Source organism: Typopeltis vanoorti, chromosome 13 (assembly GCF_054136105.1).
Source record: "Typopeltis vanoorti isolate ZY-2024b chromosome 13, IOZ_Tvanoo_1.0, whole genome shotgun sequence".
Classification (NCBI taxonomy): Eukaryota; Metazoa; Arthropoda; class Arachnida; order Uropygi; family Thelyphonidae; genus Typopeltis; species Typopeltis vanoorti.
The window spans coordinates 104,084,279-104,104,281 of record NC_143561.1 but is presented as its reverse complement, the minus strand read 5'-3'; the positions used below and the strand labels follow the sequence as shown (position 1 = coordinate 104,104,281).

Genomic DNA, 20,003 nt, shown 5'->3' with positions numbered 1-20,003 from the left:
CAGTAGCTGCACTGCTAGTTCAGAAAGCCTGGACAGAGGGACGAATTCCCGATGATTGGAGTAGAGCTCTCATAGTACCCATATAAAAAAGGCAAATAAAACTGAATGTGAGAATTACAGAGGTATTTCCTTACTGAGTGTTCCTGGCAAGATCTTTGCAAGTATACTTGAGAAACGATTGAGAAGAATTGTGGAAGAAAAGCTGGGTGAAGAACAAGCTGGATTCAGGGCAAATAGAGACTGTCAGGATCAGATCTTCACTTTACGACAAATAGTCGAGAAAGCATGGGAATATAACAAAGATCTATATTTAAGTTTTGTCGATTTGGAAAAGGCATATGACAAGGTGCCAAGAGAGAAGCTATTCAATACACTACAGTTATATGGTGTCAATGAGGCATTATATCATGCAATACTTAGTCTTTATTTGAGTTGAGTCAGCAGTTAGAATCGAAAGAAGTACAGGAAGATGGTTTACTGTTAAATCTGGTGTGAGACAAGGATGTACATTATCCCCTCTGTTATTCATTATCTATATGGATCGCAATATCAAGGAAAGTGGTATTAAACACATAAAAATCGGACATTAACATCTCCAATTTTGAAAAATTGGAGATGTTAATGTCAGCTCTTTGCTTTATGAGAATGATGTTATACTTCTAAATAAATCCGCAAGATTCTTTGACTAAATTGAATAACTATTGTAATAGATATGGTATGAAGGTCAGCAATAAAAAAGACAAAGACAATGAAAATAGGCAGAATCATTGAAAATCTCAACTGTGTTGTGAATGCCAAACCTGTGGAACAAGTAAAACATTTCAGCTACTTAGGCACGATTTTTAGTGAAGATGGTAAATTAAATTTAGTAATAGACAACAGAATCAGCAAAACTGGTATGGTGGGAAGTCAATTGAATAAATTCATACGCAATAAGAGAGAAATTAGTCGGAACACTAAATTAGCTGTATACAAGACAGTGTTCAAACCAGTTTTAACTTATGGATCTGAGAGCTGTGTCAGAAGTAAAACACTTGACCAAAAACCAGAGACCGTCGATATGAGAGTCCTGAGAAAGATTATAGGTGTGAACAGATGGCATCAATGGCAACATCATATTAAAAAAAGAGGATATTAGGAAAGAACTTGACATTGTCAGCATCCAGGAATGCGTTAGCAGAGCTAATCTCAGGTGGTATGGTCACTTAAACAGAATGGGTGAAGAAAGATTAGCAAAACAAGTGTTCTCTGCCAGGTTGGCAGGAAAATGACCCAGAGGAAGACCAAGATATAGGTGGATTGATATGGTACAAAGTGCCTTAGACAATAGAAATATAAGATCTGATAATGTTGGAGTCTTGACAAGTGACAGACTGATTTGTAGGAAAATTGTAGATAGGAAGTTAGTAATGATGTAATTTTTTTCATGTAGTACTATCATATCCTGTACATCCCTTGAAGGTACATGGCAGGAATTTGTTGATGATGATTTATGGTTTTACAGTTTTTTTGAATGACACATATGTATACTACTTATCATTCACTAAAGAATAAGCTCAGTTTTCTTGACTACCTGTGAGAATGTTCAAAAGCCATGAAACAAGTTTATTTAAAACATATTATTGAAACATTTTATTTATCTAGTGGATATTAAAGATCCAACATTATTTCAAATCCTAATATATATATATATATTACTTCAGAAGTTTCAAAATTTTGACCAGAGAGCTTATGAGAATACAACCCTTGGCATCAGAGTTGCCTTAGCTTGCACTACTTGACATGAGTAGTTCCAAAGGGTCCATATATTCACCTTTTATTAGTGCATTTTGATAAAGGTTTCCACAGGATCGATCAATGCATTAATGAAAAGCACATATAAGGATGCTTGTGCAATGCTCATGTCTTAAGTAGTGCAAGCTAAGGGAACTCTGATAACAAGGATTGTATTTTCATAAGCTCTCTGATCAAAATTTTAAAATGTCCAAAGTTTCTACATATATTCAGCTTTGAAATAATGTTGGATCTTTAATATCCACATGATGCCAAAATTAAGCTGCATATGACATGAACAGTTAATATAAAAAACAAAATAAATTACATAACATGTGTGCATGCAATTAAATTTTTTTAAAGGGCAAAATTTAGAGTTTCATGAATTGAAAAATTATCATTAATTATTGCTCACTGCTAGAATTACTGGGAGACAACACGATTACAGATGACTAGGAAGCAGGTATCCCAAGTGCTTTGAATTATACTTCATATATAATTCAGTGCCTTAAAATTCAGAATATCGCTAAGAGTTTTGTATATTTATTTTTTTAATTAAAATAATTTTTACTTCAAAATTGAAAGACCAAAGAAAGAGCAGAAGGAAATTACTGTCCACAGTGATAAAGAACTAACACTTATGAAACATTCTGATGACAAATAACTGTAGCTCTGGATTTAATTGCATGTTTTTCTTTTTAACCTACACACGAAAGACAGAGGAGCCTATAGCAAACAGCTGCTGCATGAGTGCATGGTCAAGAATACAGTAATCTGTTGATATTCTTCTTGAACTGTGGAAAATTGTAGTCTTTTTGGAAGTGCTTCATGATGGAGACTGTTCCAAAGAATTAAGGTGGAACGAATGAAAGATGACTGGGAGTAGCAAGTTCAGTGAGTATGCAGTCCAACTGTAAAGGGATGATGAGCAGCTGTTGCTCAAGTTCCTGTACATCTGGCAGAGATGGGAGGTATAATGAATGCAAGTTCTGCTGAACAATGGTCATGGAAATATCTGTAGAACAGACACAATGCAGAAACTGATCTATGGGAAAGTTGCTGAAGAGAGTCAATCTGTAAGATAAGTGCCATTAATCAAATGGAGTGCCCTTTTCTGAACAGCATAAAATTTTTTTAGGGAGGTCTTAGGTGCACCACCCCAAAAATGAGAACAGTATTTCCATGTTCGCCAGATTTAGGATTTGTACAGATAAGTAACTGTTTGGCAGAAAAGTACCATCTTGACAAGAAAAGTATACCAAGTTTTTTGGAAACTGTTATGCTATAGAAGTGATATAATCGTGCCAGGAAAGGTTTGGAGTAAGAGTCAATCCAAGAAGAGAGATTTAGTCTTCACTGCTGAGCTGAGCATTATTAAAAGCGAAGAAGATCTGAGGTCTTTATTTTTTTACAAGAAAACAAGCAAAACTGCATTTTGGAAACACTGAAGTCGACTAGGTTGCTTTCACTCCAATCAAGGATATTGTGGAGATCAGTGTTCAAGGCACTTATAACAGATGATCTTGAAACCTGAGATGTTTGAGCACAGTAAGCCTGTCATATGAGTAGTGTGAGTGGAGTGCATTATCATCAGCAAAATTATGAATAGGGTTTGCAATGAGAGCAGGTCATTTATATAAATCACGAAGAGAGTGCATGAAATGACAGAGCTCTGAGGGACACCAGCATAGACAGGAAAGTCTGTGGAGAGAACATCATTCACCATTACACACAGAGATCAATGAGAGAAAACTCTCAATCCATTTACACAAGTATAGGCAGTCCAAATTATGGTAACTCGGTGAGAAGCCCTCAATAGACCCTATCAAAAGTCTTAGAGATGCCAAGAGAAATCACACAGATTTCTTCAAACTTTACCATGGAATGGATCCAAAGGTGCACAAGATAGGCTAAGAGATTTCCTGTGGATCTAGACTGGTAAAATCCATACTGGTGGTCACTAATTAGATAGTTCTCAAGGTGTTGGCAAAGTTACTGTTGATAACCTTCTCCATTACTTTAGACAAAACTGATGTGAGAAATGGTTGTATATGAGCTTTTTTCCATGCTGAAAGGTGGATGTCGGCTGAGTACAGTTTAGTGAATAGATGATAGAAAACAGGTATTAGTTCAGGAGCACATTTCTTGAGCACGATGGATGGAATTCCTTCAGGATCAGCTGCCTTTGTAATATCTAAATAATTCAAGATTATACTTAAATTACAAAAATAATTGCTATTCTTATACTTAGCCTCACTGCATTACACTTATTGATGATTTATCTCTGGAGAATATACAAACAGATCATTTTTGTTCTCACACAGAAAGAAATACATAAAATCACTATGTTTTCTCTTGTGAGAAAATCTGCTGAAAGCATAAACATGTACAGTGAAAGTTTTAAGTTTGTGATTAGAACTAACTGAATTAATTTTATTTTTTTGAATCAAGACAGATGATTCAGATAAGCAGGACTCCAGAAATACAACATAAATCTACTAACTACAAAAACATTTCACTTGTCCAAGGTATTGGTCTACTTTTTATAAATATTGTTATAGATGATGTTTTAAAAAACCAATGATATGGAAAAAAAATAAAATTCGCAAAAACAACAAGAAAGTTGGAAGCACTGACTGTTGAGTCAGACTGACTCACTTTTGACAAACAGACTTGCCTCTGCAACATTATTTTTTAAATAACAGTATTAAAAAAACCTTTTATGTAAATTGTTTCAAGCATTTAATTACTCTAATTCTTGTTATGAGTTGTGAAAATAAGCTTAAGACAATACTATATTACAATTGCAAACCTACTTCAGTAGGTGTCGGAAGAATAAGATGTATAATTCACTTGACACTTGTCTCTGATAACTGATGTGGCAAGAGGGTGAGTGGATTTCTGGAGCCTTGCAGATGTCTTATTGCCAGATAGTAGTATTCTTGTAAACTTTAACAATTAAAAAAAAAATGATAGAACCAATTTATCTTATTATTATTACCTGACACCTCCAAGGAATCCAAAGACTCATCAGGATAAGGTGCCTACTCTACAACTCTGTCTCCACAACTACCATCATCATCTACACCAATGCCATCTACTGCCTACCACCAGTAGTATTTTCACAATCACAAACATCCATGCGTATGGTGGGATTCGAACCCATAGCCTCTTGGCTGGAGAGCTGATACACTAACCACTCGGCCATTTATAATATATAAAAGTAATCAAAATTAAGTGGATATTGAATACCACATTATTTCTTAGCCGAATAAGAAACTCAAAGATAGGAAATCTAATCTAAGTTTCATGCCGAATATAGAAAATAGATAACTATATAAAGTTCGGCGAATCCAAGCATAAGCCAACACCTGGTAGTGCAATGCCAGGGCAACTCGTAATAAAGATGGAGCAAGCTCTGCTCACCTTTCCTTAATATTTTCTCATAATGTAAAACACAGCTCCTAGGAGATGTAGTACTGTTCTACACTATGAGAGAAGGTCACTACCCAGACCAGTTTTGACCTTTTATGAGGTCTCATCAGTGAGTAGGTGGACCTAGATGATAAATATAAAATATATAATATAAAATATAATATTATATTATTATAATATTATAATATAAAATATAAAAAATATTTTATATAAAAATATAATAAATATAAAAGTAACTCTGCTGTTCAAATTACATAAACTGTGAACTCAACTTTCTAGGTGATCTCAATATTCATAACTTCAACTAGGTTCCTCTTTTCCAATTTTCCCAGTCCAACTTGAAGATGGATGATTTAGATTAATGCTTACAGGACTGATTGCTTGAATAAATCATTTTTACTTCAGTCTTCTCAGTCTCAATAACATTACGTTAACAAACTGTTTCTATGCTGCTTCAGCTTTTTTGCATTTATGTTTCTAATATTCACAATGCATCCTCAATTCTATAAAGTCTGCAGTTATTCAGTAGTTGACTTTTCATTATTTGTCCTGGTTCCCTGACAGCAAGAGTAGGGCACTCTGTTGTAACTAGGCAACACACTAACCTGCATGATATTAGTTTATGCTGTACCATGTTTGTGATTTTAAGTCAATACAGAATTACAGTTTTGGTTGCCTAAGCCCAAAACTGGCAACACATCCTTAATTATTTTGTATCCAGATGGATTCTGAATAAAGAAGTACAGATATGAGAAGATCTGCACTTCTTTATTCACCACATTCCTTAAGGACTGTGGAAGAGTTTCATCCCAGTTATCTAGCTCTGACCCTTCAGTAATCCACAGAGCCTTAGTAAGTTTCCTCTTTTTCTCTTTACAAGTGCTTGAAAAGAGCATTTGAAATATTCAAAATCTGAAAACAAGCTTGTTTAGGACTTATCTACAAATAACAATGTTGGAAATATTTAACTCTTCAAAAATTTTATTTAAAAATTAAGTCCCATAAAAATTATTCACAACTGATAAAATTAATTAAAAAATATTTCTGTACTAGATTCTAGCCAGAATCTACTCTATTAGAAATTATTAGAAAATCTGTATATTTTATCTTCACAATGAAAATAAATCAAAAGATTCTACCAATATTTATTGACATATGATATTACCAAGAACATGTCCAAATACACAAATAAAAGAGGAATCCTGAAATTATTTTTCAACATAACCTCTAAATTTAGATACTTATCACATCATTTCGAAAACTAATTTTGGAAATTAACAAAATGCAGTCTACAGTGGTTGAGAATCTTTGGCAACCAGCCCATACTGTAATGTATGGACATCAATCTATCTATATCTTAAATTAGCACCAAGCACTCATTGAGTGATATGAAGACCAATTTGTCCTGCATTGGTGATGTGCCAATAAATATCAGTATGACCATAAAAATCACATCACACTAGTATGCACATTGACAATGTTTGGAATGTCATAATAGTATGATATGAGACAATGATGAAGAAAAAAAATGCTGGCAAAAACTGATTTACCCCCATACTTTACCTTCTTTATAAACTATGATAGGAACTATTATAAAAATACCTACCTTTTACACTTTTTCTATTTACATCAGCACCACATTCAATAAGATACTTTGCAATTTTGAAATGGCCTTTATAACAAGCAATCATGAGGCAGGTGTGGCCATGTCGATTTGCAATTTCAATGTCTGCACCACTTTCAATAAGATATTTGACTATTTCAAAGTGACCATCGAAACAAGCAGCCCTTAGTGGTGTAGAGTTTGTTTTAGTTGTACTGTTAACTGATGCTCTATGGCCAATTAAGGATCTTACAACATTCAAATGACCAGCAGCGGCTGCACACCATAAAGGAGGGGCACCTTCAATGGTTTCTCCTTCAAATGTTACAGAACCAACCTAGAATGAGATATTTACACAATATTATCATATCATGACTTTCTGTTTACATACAACCACAACAAATAATTAAAAATTAAAATAAGTACACTCAAATAAATATAAGAAATATATCCTACATCAATTTCTGGTTATTAAGGCTTTGATAAGATCACATCTAGATTATTGTGCACAGATTTGGTACCCCAAAACCAAGGGGATAAAGAAGCTGTGGAAAGGGCGCAAGGAAGAGTTACAAAGATTATATCCAGATTATGGGATTTAGATCATGAGGACAGATTGCGAATATGTGGATTGCAGCAGGAGAAGGAGGGGATGATATGATAGAGGTCTATAAACTTTTGAATGGGTCTGTTATAGGATTTCAACTGATGAAATTTTTTGTTATACGGAAGGTGGGGAGAGAACATGGGAGAATCCATGGAAGTTAAGTTTGTTCACAGTCAAGAAAGGGGTAAGAGCTAGGTCTTTCTCCCAGAGCTGTGAATGAGTGGAATAATTTGCCCTTAGGGGTAGTTAGTGCATCTAGTGTGAATGAATTTAAGGAAAGGTATGATAGCTGGTTTGAGTGATTTATAGCCTTCCTCGATGAGTCCTTGACTCCCTTGAGGTCTTAGATAATAATAATAATAATCTGTACATATTTGCTGTCCTGATTAGCTGAGTAGTTCAAGTACTTGCTCTCCAAACAAGAGGACACGGGTTTCAATACTGTCATGGGTGTTTGTAATTTTTTTTTTTTAGATGGGATATGAATTTCATCCCTCCCCAATGTGAGACCACCATTCTGCTTGATAAAGGCCTGAAATGGCTTTTAAAACATAGAACTTTTTCAAGCAATGGCTTGAAAAAGTTCTATGTTTGGACTCAAGTGCAGTTTCCAAATTATGTAAAAAAAAAAACAAATTAACAAACATACATTAAAAAAAAAAAAATACTTAGTCCACTCAAAATACTAGTGCATTGCTATAGATTTACAGCTGATTTTGAATATTCATTTACATCTGATTTTAAATTCCATGTTCTAGATGGAATTTGATATCAGATTTTGAAAACCAAAGTACACTGTTGTTACTGACTTAACTACAAAGGCTCACAATTACTATTAAAATTACCACAAATATTCTAGCGGTAGTCCTTATACCTTATTACTTTTATCAATGTAGGTATCTGAGTCTCTTTCATACTTATTGTACAAGAATATGGAAGGCTTCTTGTTATTAGTATCATGCAACAAACTCTTAAGTTTATTCAGAAAGAGTTCAAAAATAAGTGCCAATCTCCTTTGCTTCATGAACTTCATTTCTAATAAACCATCTACACTGCAGTAGTAACAATCTTCACCATCTCAAATATGACTTTGAATCTTAAAAAAAAAAAAAAACTCATTGGAATCAGGAAAACAACCTGAACTGCCTGAATCTTATCTTCAGCAACCATGTTTTTTTTTTTTTTTCTATTTCTAAAAACAGAAACTTTTATTACTAGAGTAAAAAAATTCTATTGCTGACGATAAGATTCAGGCAGTTCAGTTTGTTTTCATGGTTCCAACAAGTTCAGTGTTTTTACTTTCTGTTCAATCAAAGTATGGTGACAATTTCATAAATGCTTTCATCTAATGACACTATCTTCCTATCCAACAATGCAATAGAAGAATCATTATCTATCAGTATTGCATATCTAGGTGCTGAAAGATCCAATAATGTGCTCTTAATAAAATTTAAGGCCACAAATACAGCACAAAGTGAAATAATGAAACAGCAGGTTTCAATCATTTCAATATTTTATCTTTCACAGAGACACCTTCAGGAATACAATATTAAAATTTTAATAACACACAACGAGAAGTAGATAAAAGTACTGAATAACTACAAAGATATATGTTATGGAGTAAATGGGTGTCAAAGTTCAGTACTTTTTTTTTTTTTTTTTTTTCACCATGTCGTATGAGGGGCACCCTGTATGAGTACAACTGGCTAGCTTTAGCTATTAGGTGAGAGGCCTAAGAATTAAAATTCCCCAAATCTTGGAAGTCTTTCAAGTTTTTTAATTTTATATTTGCTGTCATGAAGCATAATAGTTTTATTCCAACTGGTCCTATGCAAGGTATCAAAGGCATGGTCCGCTAGACCTGACTGAACACATAATTGTGAAGGCAGATGTATTTTGTGTTCTTCTAGGTAGAGGTTAGCAAATCTCCCAGTTTGACCATAATATGGTAAGTTGCAAGAACAAGGAACTTTGTAAACAGAGAACAAGGAGTGGACAAAGTGGATCCTTAGGAGAGCAGAGAAGGTAAGCCAGCTTCAAATGAGGCATGAAACAAGTGCAGAGATTATATTTCTTTAAAGTTCTGGCTGTTTTTTTCTGAAGTGCCCCAGATATTGAGAATATGTACAGGATCAGATCGAAAACTATTATACTTCATCACAAAAGGATCTTTTTAGAATCAGCAGATTTAAAATCCAGCATTAATAGTCTTAATAAGTATGGTTGTGTTAAATGTCCCAAGATTTGGGAAACTTTAATTATTTGGTCTCCTGACAAACAGCTAAGGTTAAGCAAACTGCACCCATAGAGGGGGTGCCCCTCATAGCACTTTAGGTTTTAATTATCATCATTATCATAAGACCACATGAAGTCAGACTCATCTAGGTGGTCTGTAACAGACACAGCTCATCATATCTTGCCTTAAACACATTCAAATTCTCTGCAGACACCATACCACAACCTGAGGAAATGCATTCCACTCATTAACAACTTTGCATGAAAAAAAAAAAAAAAAAAAAAAAACATGCTTCTCATTCCCTCCTTACAGCTTCCAGAGATGGCCTCTTGTTCTCCCCAATCTACATACATTTTATGGTTGGAGATTGGGGAGAACAAGAGGCCTACACTCTGTAAACTGCATCTTCTCAACCTTTCTTCATATTCAACATTCTAGAGATCAGAAACTACATCAATCACCTCTGGACCCTTTCCAACATCTATTCATCCTTTTTAAAACTAGTGACCAAAACTGTGCACAGCAGTTCATATGTGGCTTAATCAAGCCCTTATAAATGAAAGCAGAATCTCCTTACTTCTACAAGTTAGTGTCCTATGCATCATTCCCAGAATTAGTTATGTTGTCCTCACAATTTTGGCAATGTGTCCTCTAAATTTTAGAACCTAATCCACCATCACTTCCTCCAACCTCTAACAATATATCATCACCAAACATAAATTCTGCATCCCATCTTTATTTCCCAAATTTTAAAACCTTACATTTTGCAACATTGAACTGGCATTCCCACTCCATGCCCATTCACTCAATCTATTCAAGTCTTCTTGTAAGGCCACAAGATCTGCTCTACATCTCATACTTTGTCCCTAACTTTTGCATCATCTGAAAACAACTGAATATTCTCATCCAAATCTTCTCCAATATTGTTAGCATGCAGATTAAACAGCAATAACCCTAAAAGAGACCCCTAAGACACACCACTAGTGACTTTCATCTTCTGGGATATTGTTCTCCTGTACCCAACTTCTTGATACCTATCAGACAGCCAATCTCCAATCCAATGCACCAGTCTAATATCCAACAACATCCGCTCTAGTTTGACTATCAACTTATCACACGGTAATCCATCAAAATCCTTTGCAAAGTCTAGGTATACTACTGTGTATCCATCTCCAATGTTGCTGTCACCTTATTGTAATAAGTAAGTAGATTACTAAAACATGATCTCCCTTTAGCAAATCCATGCTGTCTGTCCATCAAAGATAATACCATTGTTATCGACCTAATTCTGGTTCTCACCAGCCTCTCTAACATTTTAACCACAACAACTGACACACAGATAGGCCTATAATTTGATGCGTGAATTCTGTCACCTCTCTTATGAAGCAGCACTAGCTTGCCTTCCTTCTATTTCTTTGGAACTTGACCTAATGTAAGACATATTAAACAAACATGTCAAGGCAGACATCAACTCCTTGGCACATTCCTTCAAAATACATGGTGATATATAATCTAGTCCCACATCCTTATTAACATCAAGTTTGCTCAAGTCCCTATATAGCTCTTGCTCACTTAGTCTCTCCTCATCATCCACAGCTCAAACTCTTCATGATGTCACATTCATGAGAATGAAAGACATTTATGAAATGCTCATTAAATATCTCAACTATATTCACTGCTGCAGTTGTTCTTATACCATTTTCTCCAATCAATGTCATCCTTCCATAATCTTTTTTTTTTTTTTGCTTCATTAGCTAATTGCTGCTCATACTGTACTTTTCACTATCCTTACCAACTGAGTCATTCTCCTTGCCTGTTCTTTGTAATCCTCATGGAATTGATTATTACCTCTCATTTTACATTGCCTCCATAATGCCTTTTTCTTCTGTTTTGCATACTTAATCTCTTCATTCATCTATAGCTAGATAGTTCTTGAATATCATACAAAGAACATTGATCTCCTTTCCACCAAACTCCTCATTCCATGCAACAGCTGCAAGCAGTCTCCTGAACTTCTCATAATCACTAGCTTTATGTGCCCTTTCCTCATGTGGTTGGCAACCACCCAGGTAATCACTTCATGGTCACCCTCACTAACTGGAGGATGATTTGACACCTCATTTATAACAACATCCCATGATGAGATAATCAAATCGAAGACCCTTAATCTTCGTGTGCCCTCTGTTACATACTGCCTGAGGTAGGTCCCTCAAAAACTTGAGCAACACATTTTCACTTAAAATCACCCTTTTCTTATTTGCTTGGCTAATTCGATTATACATTTCATGGTCACTACCATCCACATTACTAGGTCTATAACATCTAAGTATTTCATTCTATTTATCTCACACCATACTGCCTCTAAACCACTGCCACTATTAACCTCTTGGACCTCTACCTTATATGGACTTAACTCTATTTCTATCATCAATAGCACTCCACCTCCTCTTTTACCCTTTCTATCTTCACAAAATACTTTATAATCTTCCACCTATTCATGTCAAGATGTCATCCTTGTCCAACTATGTCTTACTTATTTCAAAAGGTTTTGGGTGAACAAGCTCAATCAATGCAACTATTTCATTTCCCCTTGTTTCTGATACTTCCAGCATTCGTATACCAACATAACAGCTCATTCCTGGATCTATAACAAATTTCTCTAATACCACTTATTAGGTGTGCATTCTCCATACCTTCCTCGTGCCATTTTTTTCCCTCTATACTCTTCCAAGAAGCAATGTCTTCAAAGCAAACACTGTTTTCCTCACCTTCCAAGGCCATCCTATTCCCTTCATGTTCTCTCTCTCTCTCACACACACACACACCCTCTTTGAGTATCAACCTTTTTAATGCTGTGTTCCTGTCCACCCTGAGTCACTTACTTTCCCAGTTTGTCTGGCACACTTGTTCTTTCATTCTCTACACTCATGCTACCCACTTCTTCATTCATAAGCACCACTTCAATATCTCCTTCCTTACTCTCCTGCTCTTTCACACTGCTTCTTACTTGCTCTTCCAACCAGTAGTAGTCTCTCCAGATGACTCACACCAAAACTATTTAAATGCAGTCCATCATTCTTCCATCAATTCATCCTTCAAATTCATTTCACACATTAACAAACTGCACTCCTTTCTTCTCACGCATTTCTGCTATCATATCATTCTCAATCTTTGCTCTCGGACCTAATCACTGTCATACCTGTGAACACACTGACTAACTTTCCTTGAATATTATTATCTTTTATCCTTCTCAACAACCTCATGATATCAAATCTTGCATTTTTTTTTTTGTTCCCAGTCAAGTCATTTGTTCCTATTACCAGTACCAACTCTTTTGCTCACTTACTCCACATATTCAATGCCTCAATCCCTATATTAATTTTACCTCCAGGAAAACAAACCTAACATATCTTCTCATTTACCACATCTCTAATAATTGAATCTCCATACACCACCACCAGCGGATTTTTCATTACCTCTTACATACCAACACCATTCTTTTTCGTCTTCTTCACTCTTCCATACATATCTACAATTTTCTTCATTTCACTCTGCAATCATCTCATCTACTGCTTCATCTTCAACTCAAACACTTTCAAATCTTGCATCATTTTTTTTGCCATCATTCACTTTATTTAATTGCCAGTCACAAATGCCCATTCAGCGTCAACATCGCTCACCACCTTACTGTTAAATGAACTCTGCTTTTCAATTCTTGGTACACTTGTATTGTTTTTTTTACTATTATTTTGCAGCTCTTTTGTTATCAGACAAGCACCTCATCCTTCTCGTGGCATACTCGCTATAACCTTCAGTTACTGACACATTACCGCACATCAAGTCAGTATTCAGATCACACTTTGTACACACACCCTACTTCCACCTACCTTAAATATCCATAATTCATGGAGATAATTTAATGAATGCATACAGCACACCTCACATTTCACAAAACAACTAAAATTATAATTCAACTCATGTAGAGACAAATATAAATCCATGCCATCTCTCCTTTCCAGTTACTATGCTCTGCTGTAAGTTTAATGATTTTGTAAACAAACACAAACAAACAAGTCCACACTACAAACACTGCAAGCGCCCAACTTCTATTACAACTCTTACATATAAACATACACTTAATTACAATTAATCAGTCAAAAAACTCATCTGAACCAAGAGCGTTCTTTTTCACAAACCTTCCAGCGAAATGCTCATCTGATGTTCCCAAGCTTTCATTAAAATAATGAAAGCTTGGGAACATCATTTCTGAAGAACACCATTCCTGAAGATGCCTCTCTCACAGAGATGAAATTTTGAGAAGATTAAACCTGTTATTTAACTATTTCTCTTTGTGCTGAATTAATTCCATTAAAGTTTATTATGAATGTAAACCAGCACTTTTGAAGTTCAAGATCAAAGGTTTTCATAAAAATTATATACATTAGTAAAAATAACAAATGTCATATGATCTGTTAACAGTTTCAAAATCAGTAACATTCTAAGTCACACAACCTTTTGAATCCACTGATCAGTCTAACCATGTAAGTGATACTATCAATCGCTTAACAGTCGTGAACAACCTGCACATAGCAAAAGTAGAATTCACTTGATCAAATTACTGGCATGTACTCTCAAGGGGTATACAGTATTATGATAGTACTACATGAAGAACTTACCTCATTATTAACTTCCTATCAACAATTTCGTCCAAATCAATCTGTTATCTGTCAAGACTCCAACATTACCAGATCTTATATTTCTGTCTTTTAAGGTGCTTTTTACTGGATCAATCCACCTATAATCTTGGTCTTCCTCTGGGTCTTTTTCCTGCCAACCTGGTGGAGAACACTTGTTTTGCTAAACTTTCCCCTCCCATTCTATTTAAGTAACCATACCACCTGGATTGGATCTAACATATTCATGGATGTTAACGATGTCAAGTTCTTTCCTAATATACTCATTTTTAATATGATATTGCTACTGATGCCATCTGTTTGCATCCCTAATCTTTCTCAGGACTCTCATATATGTGATCTCTACTCTTTGGTCAAGTATTTTATTTCTAACCCAACTCTCAGATCCATAAGTTAAAATTGGTTTGAACACTGTTTTGTATACAGCTAATTTAGTGTTTTGACTAATTTCTCTCCTATTCCATATAAATTTATACAGTTGACTTCCTACCATACCAGCTATGTTGATTCTACTTCCATATTTATTTTAGCATCTTCACTAAAAATCGTGCCTAAATAGCTGAAATGTTTTACTTGTTCCACAGGTTCTCCATTCACAACACAGTTGACATTTTCAATGATTCTACCTATTTTCGTTGTCTTTGTCTTTTTATTGCTGACCTTCATACCATATCTATTACAACAACTATTCAATTTAGTCAGAGAATCTTGCAGACTTGTACTGGATTTATTTAGAAGTATATCATCATCTGCATAAAGTAAAGAGCTGAAATTAATATTTCCAATTTTGATATCAGGTTTAATATAATACTTTCCTTCATAATGTGATCCATATAGATAATGAATAACAGAGGAGCTAATGTACATCCTTGTCTGACACAAATTTAACATTAAACCATCTTCCTGTACTTAATTCAATTCTAATTGCTAACTTACAACTCAGATAAAGACTAAGTATTGCTTGATATGATGCCGTGTTGACACCATACAACTGTAGTGCTTTGAATAGCTTTTCTCTTGGCACCTTTTCATGTGCCTTTTTCAGATCTACAAAACATAAATAGAGATCTTTGTTATATTCCCATGATTTCTCAACTATTTGTTGTAAAGTAAAAATCTGATCCTGACAGTCTCTATTTGGCCTGAATCCACCTTGTTCTTTACCAAGCCTTCCACGTCTTCAACTACTTCTCAAGTATACTTGCATAAATCTTAACAGGAACACTCAGTAACACTCACATTCAGTTTTATTTCCATTTTGTTTATGGGTACTATGAGAGCTCTACTCCAATTATCTGGAATTCGTCCCTCTTTTCTAAACTATGCAGAGCAGCCACTGTAACACTTTTATACCTCCATACTTAAGCACTTCTGGTCGAATATCATCTACTCCAGCTGCCTTCCAACATTTCAGGCTTTTTCTACTTCAAGTATGGATATGTATTCCTGATTGCATGCCTGTTGATTGTTTTTTACCACTGTGCTATCAATGCTTGTTTCATTTAGCAATTTTTCATAGTAATTACTCCATACATCAAGGATATCTTTTTCTCCTGTTTTCATGTTACCTTTATCATCTCTAATTCCTTTTACAGCACTTTTTGCTCCATTTCTGAGCTTTTTCAACAACTTCCAGAATATTTTGCAGCCTTCCTGATATTTATTTTCCATGTTCTTGCGAAAGTTTTCCCATGACTTTTGTTTAGCTTTCTTACATTGTCTCTATATTCTCTAAGAGTAGTACAAGCTAACTTATTCACCAGGAACTTTTTACTTTTCATTCACTGGCTCTTTACCTTCCTGTGTCCTCCATGGAGTTGTGATTTTCTATCCTTGCGTACAACCTCACCACGTGCTTCTGTGGCTGAATCAATCAATGTTTACTTCAGGTCTTGCCACTGAATTTCCAAGATTTGGTTCCTGTTCTCAATTCCAATTCATTTTCTCTTGAATAATTTTTGTGTATTTTAATCTACAGTTCACATCTGAGATCTGTCAACTTTTATTTGCTTTAAAATTATCTTACATGTTCTTCTTTTCAATATGAAATTCAATTTTATCTTGCTCAAGACAAAATGGTGATCACAATTTCAAATCCTCTGTACACTCTGGTGTCCTGCACCAGGGAGAAAACATCACTATCAACAATGACATAGTCAATGAGACTTTTCTTATTCCTTGTCACTTCTCTCCATGTGAATTTATGCACGTTTTTATGTTGGGACATTTTGGTAGTAATAACCAGTCCATGTCCTGAGCAGAAAATCCAACAGGTATTTGCCATTATTACTAACTTTGCTCTTTTCTCCAAATTTTCCAAAATATTTCAGCATGTCCAACAATCATTTTCTTCTCTGCTATTTAGATCCCCAACAAGGACCAACTTTTTATCTTTGTGTCAGTTGCTTTCTCTAAAGCTTCAAAAAATTCCTCCACTTCTACCTTAATAGAACCTTCTGTGGAACCATTGACACAAATAAGATTCATTGTCCAGTTTCCCATTCTGATATTTGCCCACACCGCTTTACTTGATATTGCCTGACATTCAAGAAGATTAGTCTTGTATTTAGTGTTGAATACTATAGCTACTTCTTTTCTCTGATTGTTATTGCCTGAATATAACATTTTGAATTATTGCTCAGAAAGATCTCACCAGTTTGTCTTTTTTGTTTCAGTCACCCCTATTATGTCGATCTGGTACTTATCCAATTCCTCAGTCAGCTCCATTTCTTTGCCATTCAAGCTTCTTATGTTGATAGTACTGATATCAAACTCTGGTGATGCTAAGTTGGGTCTGTTTCAGGTAGATGACTTTTCGCTGTTCACCCTAGTTACTTGGCAAAAACAACGGGGGCCTTGTTTAAACTGGTGATGCCCCACATGGTATGAAATTCTGTCATCATGTTGTACCATCATTTTATTTGTGGTTAAGTCAATAAGAATGCAATTTGGTTGTCTAAATCCCAAATTTCTAGCTCATCCTAATGCACCTAACAGGGTGCACCTTGAGAAGGTGAGGACTGGACATTAGGTTAGAAGCCCTGGTTAGTTCTCTGCATTCCTTTAAAGGCTACGTGGAGGTCTCACCTCAGTTATACAGCTTTGATTAAGCACCCTCTAACTTTTAAATAAGCATTACATAAACGAAATGATAACTCTTGACTTCTGGACATGTACCATGGAGAAACCTGTGATGTCACTTGACATTTCCAAGGCATCTGATAGGGTTTGGCATTGAGGGCTTCTCGGCAAATGCCATCTTACATCTTATTTCTTTTGTCTTGGATTGCCAATTTTCTATCTGGTTGTTACGTATAAGGAGGGAGGTGTTACACGTACTTGAACAAGTACATGTAAAGAGGGAGGTGTTCTCTATTTAGTTTCTTCTATTAATGCAGGTGTTCCTCAGGGCATTATTTCATCAATCCTCTTCCTTATATATATATATATATATATATATATAAATGACCGGCTCTCACTGATCACAGACCCTATTCAAAGTTTTACTAATGACAGCACTCTCCACTCACACAATGAATTACATTGTTCAAACATCTCAAGCTTCAAGATCATCAATGCTAAGAATTCTGAACATCAATCTTCATACTATCAGGTAATGGGGAAACAACAACCTAGTCACCTTCAACACTTCCAAAATAGTCTGCCTACAAGCATAATCATATAAACGTCCAGAAAACTTGACATCCTTTTTTTGCTCAAAAATATTGTTTCTCTTCTAACTAGTTGCTCACTGTGTGCAAATATCCTGCCCTCCCAACAACCTTGGAATACCCCCCTCTCTCTCCACAAATGGAGAGAGAGACCAACATTTCTCTAAACATTTGATGAAGTCTAAAAGAGCCTATAAATTAAAGATACCAAGAAATTATATACTTGGTTTAATCCTTTATTGAAGTGTAAGCAAACAAGTTTGCGCCTGAACTATTTTCAGGACTGGGTCAACTCGTGGTAAAGGTGGTATGACTTCCCATCACTTGCCTTGGTATCCCATAATGCAAATTGTTTTTCCAAGTGGAAAAACTTTCAACAACTATCTCTAATCCAGAGTATTTTAATAATGAAGTGTGACACCTTTTGGCAACTTGGATATGAAAATATGACTTCTGCATTACTTCAACCTTGGTATCACTTCTGGGTCTGGCTCCCATTGATGAAACCTCAATAAAGGTCGAAACCAGTCTGGGTAGTGACCCTTCCCATAACGTAGCATTATATATGCCTGCAAAGGTATGTGGAAATATGTACTAAGGAGTCATACCACCTTTACCACGAGTTGACCCAGTCATGAAAATAGTTCAGGCGTAAACGTGTTTGCTTACACTTGGATAAAGGATTAAACCAAATATATAATTTCTTGGTATATTTAATTTATAGTATAACCAAGTGGAAAAACTTTCAACAACTAAAAGAGCCTAGTTCAGTTAAGTGATGACTCCTCTCTTATCTTTGGCCTCTGTCTCAAAGACAGCTTCCACATTGTCTCTTCTACAGGTACCTCTGGAGTCATTGTTCGAGAACTGGCATACATTATGCCCTCCCCATCCTCCATTTACAGATAAATTACACAATCATCAAACACGTTATCCCCAGTTGTCTTTTATTCCATCTACCTCGGTTCTGTGAAATGGAACAGCTTTCTCCATGCAGTATTTCCTAAGCATGCAGATCATCAAGAAGAATATCAACAATTACTTTGCTCCTGACCTTCAAAGTTCACACATGGCATTTATTGCCCTATGGACTTCGTGGCCTCTTGTGTGGTTGTGATAAATATATATATATATATATATATATATATAACACATTAGTGTTATATATTTATTAATGTTATGTTATATTAATCTGCTGCAACCAAACAGCACATCAGTGGATAAAGGTGAGAACAATGACAAGACTTATGCCACCTGTTCACAGTACAGCTAGATACGAAATAAGTCCAAAGTGATGTACAGCAATCCCTCGATTAATGAGTAATTTTTTTTTCGATACCCAAATTTGATTAGTGCGCCTATATACATCTTAAAAATAAATGTTACCGATTTTAAAAATTTTCGATCTATACATTTTTTATGGCTAACTATTTTAAAAAATCACTCGCCAGGATGAAATAATTTAGTTACTGATTTGAAACATTTTATGAAGTTATTTTTTAATGTCATACTAACTATTTCCATGTACTATGTTCCAAATTCACTGCCAAAATTTATGTCGTCTGCTTTACATAGCATTTTTGCTGATCATATCTCATGCAATTGTTTTCCTTACTTTTTTATTTTAAATTATTTACCTAACCTTTAATCATGAGTAAAAGAATTAGTGAGCAAAAAATAGAAGCGTGGAAATGATTCGAAAAGTAATCTGATTGGAAGAAAAACTTGAAATAATAAAAAAAATGAACAAGACGAGTCCAGAGCAAAGATAGGACAAGAACACAAAAATGGGTGAATCAACTGCTGAATACAAAGAGAAAGGTAAGGCTGCTGCAAGTTCATCATGCAGGCACTCGAAATCAAAGTATTATAATGATTGAATTACAGAGACTTCTTTTTATATGGATCGAAGATTGTAACCAAAAACGGATCCCGCTAAACACTGGCCTTATTAAATCAAAAGCATTGTCTCTTTGTAACCTGG

At 35.1% G+C, this 20,003-nt stretch overlaps 1 protein-coding gene across 2 annotated transcripts in view; it reads right to left on the bottom strand.

The window, feature by feature from the left end:
* Positions 1-20,003, bottom strand: part of LOC150100428 (protein fem-1 homolog C) — a 50,678-nt gene that overhangs the window by 8,481 nt on the left and 22,194 nt on the right. For both annotated transcript variants that reach the window (XR_016549253.1, XM_090402837.1), the window contains exon 3: positions 6,815-7,148. Coding sequence is in view for 1 of the 2 variants with exons in the window: in XM_090402837.1 (XP_090258963.1) it covers positions 6,815-7,148 (334 nt within the window). In the remaining variant the exon portion in view is untranslated. The remainder of the gene's footprint in view (positions 1-6,814; positions 7,149-20,003) is intronic.